The sequence below is a fragment of the Blastomyces gilchristii genome, assembly GCF_000003855.2.
Source record: "Blastomyces gilchristii SLH14081 genomic scaffold supercont1.2, whole genome shotgun sequence".
Taxonomy (NCBI): Eukaryota; Fungi; Ascomycota; class Eurotiomycetes; order Onygenales; family Ajellomycetaceae; genus Blastomyces; species Blastomyces gilchristii.
This window is the reverse complement of record NW_003101681.1, coordinates 2378351-2383902: the sequence shown is the minus strand read 5'-3', so window position 1 is coordinate 2383902 and position 5552 is coordinate 2378351. Positions and strand designations below refer to the sequence as shown.

General features: G+C 34.6%; 3 protein-coding genes and 1 non-coding gene across 4 annotated transcripts; 3 read left to right on the top strand and 1 right to left on the bottom strand.

Moving 5' to 3' along the window:
* Positions 1-480: 480 nt before the first annotated feature.
* Positions 481-669, top strand: BDBG_16312 (uncharacterized protein; the record flags this gene model as incomplete). Its single annotated transcript, XM_031724293.1, has 1 exon — positions 481-669. A coding segment is annotated over one exon (189 nt), but the record flags the coding sequence as incomplete, so codon positions are not given.
* A 1381-nt stretch (positions 670-2050) lies between these two features.
* On the bottom strand, positions 2051-2531 carry BDBG_16311 (uncharacterized protein; the record flags this gene model as incomplete). The annotated part of the gene is made up of 1 exon (XM_031724292.1): positions 2051-2531. The coding sequence occupies exon 1, from the start codon at positions 2468-2470 to the stop codon at positions 2051-2053; it is 420 nt and encodes a 139-aa protein (XP_031576307.1). The 5' UTR covers positions 2471-2531.
* Positions 2532-3509: 978 nt separating this feature from the next.
* On the top strand, positions 3510-4372 carry BDBG_16310 (uncharacterized protein; the record flags this gene model as incomplete). The annotated part of the gene is made up of 2 exons (XM_031724291.1): positions 3510-3730; positions 3950-4372. Exons 1-2 carry the CDS (start codon positions 3593-3595, stop codon positions 4370-4372), a joined length of 561 nt encoding a protein of 186 aa, XP_031576306.1. The 5' UTR covers positions 3510-3592.
* Positions 4373-4815: 443 nt separating this feature from the next.
* Positions 4816-4896, top strand: BDBG_16309. The gene has a single exon. It is a non-coding gene; the product is annotated as a tRNA-Leu (tRNA).
* Positions 4897-5552: the final 656 nt, after the last annotated feature.

Below are 5552 nucleotides of genomic sequence, written 5' to 3'. Positions count from 1 at the left end.
AATGCTGTTAATTTAGAATTTCTTATCAATATAATCATTATTTTAACTACTGCTTCATTCAATACACTTATCAGAAGTTAAAATCATCTTGTTCTATCAGTATTGATGTGTTTGAGATCTTGTTGATCAAAAATACTACTGCTCACTTAAAAAAAAAAAAAGGCTTGCAGAAAACACATCACATTGTAAAAAAAAAGCAAGAAAAAGAGAATGATATTAGCAAGAATTCAATAAATGAATATTAAGATGACGGATTCAACATGATCCTGCTTACATATACATTTATAATCTTGTATTCTTTTCACTGAGTCAGTTGCAGTTAATGATGATAATTCTTCACATGTATACTCTGTCAGTGAACATTCTTCTGAAGTTTTTAAAAGCTTCATTGATAAATACTCTGAAACACTCTCTTGATTCAAAGCTGGTTTGAATACAGCTTCTGACACAGTCAGGCCGGCCTCTCAATCTACTTAACAGTGTGATGAAGCTGATTCTCTTGATGAGAATAATGAACATTCAGATGTCTACTGTTCCGATGAGGCAATATCAGATCAACAGATGAAACATCTCAAGATAATATTTGAGATGAAGAAGAAGAGACATAGAGTTCTAGAACTTGAACTACAACTGGAAAAACTTCATCAACAGAGATTCTCTACAGATTGATCACAGAATGTTAACAATCATTCTATCATTATCTCAACAGCTTATATAGTCACATGAGATTCTAATCTCAGTAAAAGGTTGAAATTCAATCTTTATGCATCAGATAGCTATGTTGACAAGATAATCTCTTAATTTAAGAAAGATGTTAAGAATACTATGAGATTAAACAGTCTAACTGATACATTTAATTGCATTACATGAAGCATCTTCATGAAAGTAAAACTGATTAATACACAGTGTTAATATATAATAGAGAAACAACAGAGTAAGAATTCTTTACAAAGAGATGATGAATAAGCATTATTCTAAGATGTCAGAAACTGGTAGCTCTACACATTCATCTCAAACACATTGAGTGCAGGTGTCAGACCATGTTTCTTCAAATATGATGAAAATTGAATCACTTATATTCTCTGAAATGTGATTGAACAGAAGTACTCTATTCTTAAAACACAGTTACATTATGAGACAGTTCTGAAATTTATGTCACTTGATGACACATAGATTATCAATCTACACATATTCTTTAATAAGTTTCAGTCTGCTATTATGAAATTGAAGATGATGAATACTTCCCTCTCAGATGCATGAATATTTGATACCTTCTACTGAGTTCTACTCAACAATTGAAGGAATTATGTTTAGAAGAAGATAGAGAAGATACAGGATTTTAAATCCACAGCTGTGATATTGAATATTGATCTTCTCATGAAGGAAATTCATTCACAGCTTGATTCTTCAAAAGATAAAAAGAATCTACAGAATACAGATTCTGCAGCTAACTCTGCTATAACAGCTATAACAGCTACGACAGCTACAACAGTCACAACACCTATCAATTTCAACAATAATACATTGAATTCGGCCTGTGAAGACTGTACTGAACGTGGTTATGATAGTACTTAAGAGAGCTTCTGAAACTATCAGAGATTAGAAAATTCATCTACATGTTCTAAATGTGAGAGATCTCACTTTGGCAACTGTTAATTGATCAATTCAGACAGTGCTTCAGATAATTGAAGAATCTACAACACTGTAAGAATAAAGAAATTTAAAGAAAAGAAGAAAAAGAACAATAGTGACAGTGAGACTTAACTATTTACTATAGATGATTCAGAGACCTTTCAGATGATAAATCTTACAGTGGTTATAAATGTGCCAGTCTGTTTTATGACACTCTCTAAGAATTCAGATACTGATTTCTTTATTATTTTATCTTCATTTTAAATACCTGCAGTTCTTCTGAAGCAGCTTCTGATAAATAAGTAACATCATCAACTTGATTATATCAGTAAAAATAGTATATTAAAAATACTCAGAGACTCATGATTTGATATTATCATTATCAGTCTGAAAAAATTATCATTCTGTTTCACATATATCAAGGTTTCAAAAACCGCTCCACCACGAACTCGCTCGATTTTTCGAATAAGAACCCGCCGATAGATCCATCGAAAAGCCCTTGATCATACGAGCATTCTGACCCCATCGCCGACCGCATACCCCGTGTGGTGGTGGAGTTATCCAGCCAAACGTGAACCAGACGTCGTTCGGAACTCCTGCGTGGGATTATCCCCCATTCTCCCCTACCACACCACAACCCCGGGCCAAATTGCCATACAAATTGTAAGGTGAAGAGACCTAGCCGTATGCACCAATCTTCTCGATTTTGGAAGATCCCCGATCTGTAGTTGTGGAGATATCTGAGGAGCGACCTCCGCGAAAACCCTGTCCATCTTTGATGTTCCAAAACACCAACACCAAGTCCCACCCTCGTACCGCCCTTCCCAATCTGGCCCATCCCCGGCAGAAAAATACAAAAAGATACCTCAGCGATAATATCAAGCACATAATCAACAGACAATGAGTCAACAGCACATCAACAACTATAAAATCAGTATACCCCAAGGTCTGACTGAGCCTTTGATCCCTGCACAGTGAGATATATTAAATCTAGTTTTAATACCTCAATATTCAATAGATTCTGCAAGAGATTGAGAACAGCAACACTAGATTTCTATTGAATTTGAGAATTAACTCTATATTGATATAATCATTGACAAAGTCTTCTATTTTGAGATATAAATAACCAGTTCCTCTACATCCCGCTGGCAATATTTACATTATTATATAGAAACAGACTTATATTCTCTATAATATCAAGACTCTGAAGAGGGAAAGTCTTGATAGAGAATATACAGTAGTGTATATCTTAGCAGTTTCTATCTCATTCTTCTGCAGCAGTTAATGCAAAAAAAAAAAAGATCTTAGAAATAGTTTTTTACTTCTCTTGAAAAAGTAAGGTGTTTTTCTCTGGATTTTACACAATATTCTTATAAAGAATTAAAAACAGAGTTATTTTCTGTCATAATTTCATATTCTTTTAAATAAGAATTACTTTTTCAGTGGCTGAAGAGCTTTCATTAATACTTAATTCTTTTTTACACTCTTTATTAACTGATTTGAGTTGTACACTTGTTGTGTGAGAAGAATTGAATAATTTAGAATAAAATTGAATAGTTTTAATCAATTTCTCTGCAAAAAATTGATTTATTTTTTGTCAGTTTTTCTCTCAAAAACTGTCATATCATCTGATTTACTATCAATTGATATCACACTTTTCCTCACTGTATCTCAAGAAAGAGATTGTAAAGATTTTATTGATTTATCTTAAAAATCAATTTTAGTTTATTAGATTCTCTTCAAAAATCTAACCTAGTTACTGAACTAGTGTGAAAAAAATCAGGTGTTTTATACACAAAAGTCTGCTATTCTTCTTTTGAAATAGTCTGACCAACTTTTCAATTGAAAACAGACTTAGAAACCTCTTAATTAAAACAGTCTGATCAACTTTTCAATTCAAAAGAGTTTAATAAATATCTCAATTGAATTAGTCTGACCAACTTTTCATTGAGTAAGAACAATGAGTTCAAAAGTACACTCAGTTAATGTGGAAAAAGATGCTTTCTCAAATGCTATTCCTGAGATTGAAATTCTGAAGAGAAGAAAGAAAGAAGAAATAGAGAGACAACAAGTTCTTGAAATACAGAAACTTGAAAAAGTAAGTAAAATTCTTGGAAAGCAGTGTCTGAGTGAGATGAATGAAGAAGTTCTGTTAATTCTTCATGCTCAGGCTAGACAACTACAGGAAGTGATCAAGTTCAAACTTGAAATTTCAAACACAGTTCAAAAAACTTTGAAAATTCCTAATACAATCACTGACTCTTCTGTTTACTCTTCTTTCTTTTCTACTTCTTCTTCTTCTTCTTCTTTAAATCAGAAGAAAACATATGCTCAAGCAGCTGAATCTGCTGCCTCTAAACCTGCTGTCTCTAAATCTGCTATCTCAAAACCTGCTCAAAATTCTGAGAAAACTGAGAAGAATACTGCTCATACTTCTAGTGATAGAAGAGTGAAGAAAAAAATGCAAAAAGAGAAAAATCTTCAAATCTTCAGAAATAGAAGACTTATTCTCAAAGTCTCAAATCAGGACATATTGCAGAGAAATAAGCTAAACTCAAACCTCATTTTCAGAATTAGAAATGAAATCAATCAGCAGTTCTTTTCTCAGTTAATGACTGATATTGAAGTTCAAAAATCAGTTATAGCTTCAATTGAGTCATTCTTCTTTGAAAACTTCATCATTCTGACTACAATGCCTGAATTCAGTGCTGAATTCCTTATTCAGAATAAGAATCTCTGAAAATCAGCAGTAGAATCTTTGTTAAACACAATAATTCTATCTAAGAGAGATGAAAAGTGAGACAAATTCATTCTTCATAATATTTCAGTTGAAATTTTTGACTGTGAAGAAGAAATGCTACTTCTCAAAAATGAATTAGAAGAATACAACTCTATTCAACTGAGAAAGAAGCCTGTATGACTAAATTCAATTGAGTTCAGACAAAGCAGAAGAAATGCCTCTGTTCTAGTATATACAAAGACAATGAAACAGTCAAAGATCTCTGAAGTAAGAGTAGCAGGTTTGAAAATGAGAGTTCATGAATACAAAGACTCAAGAATGAATCTCAAAGCTCAAACACAGTGTTCAAACTGTCAAAGATATGAACACTTTGCAATCTCCTGTTTCAGAGACTCAAAATGTGCATTCTGTGCCAGAGATCACAAAACTAGTGAGCATAAATGGCCAGCGTGGCCCAGTTGGTAAGACTGGTAACCAAGGCCGCACACATTAGAGGTGCGTGGGTTCGAATCCCACCGCTGGCACCTGCCACTTCTTACCCATGAAAGCCCTCATGTAATAGAGGCTGAGCCTAATTAGTAAGGCTTGGTGCGGGGTAGAACTCCCTACTGCAAGCCAAGTCACTAGTTAAGTGAGATCCTGTGAACACTCATCAGGGCTGGCATGAGGTGTCAATGTCTCACTATTCTACTGTGCACCCGTCAAGGTTCTAATGATATAGAGCCAAGCCTAATGTAGTGGTTATACACTACTTAAGCGAGTCCCTAACTAGGGCTGTCATTGAAGCCTAGCTCCTCCTCAAATACAGAGAATGATTTTGAAAATCATCTGACTAGCAGGCCTAGACATGTATCTAGGCTCTAGACAGGGCACTCTGATAGGCTAGAGCCTGCAAGCTCCCTGCCAAGCCCTAATACTGGCAGAGAGAACTGCAGTCATCAAGCCTATGATTAGTCTCTAACACAGGGCGAGGCCACAATGACTGATTAATAGGCCTATGAGCATCTAATGAGGCCGAGATCAGCAATCAGAAGCTTGATATGTACATCATCAAGTGAGTGATGACAGCCACTAACTAATGTCCCTGGAAATTAGTGACTGGCCCGAGAGAATGGACATGGTGATCAGTTAATTATAGAGGGTTAAATGTAATTAGCTTAAGATGCATCCTGCAGGTGGC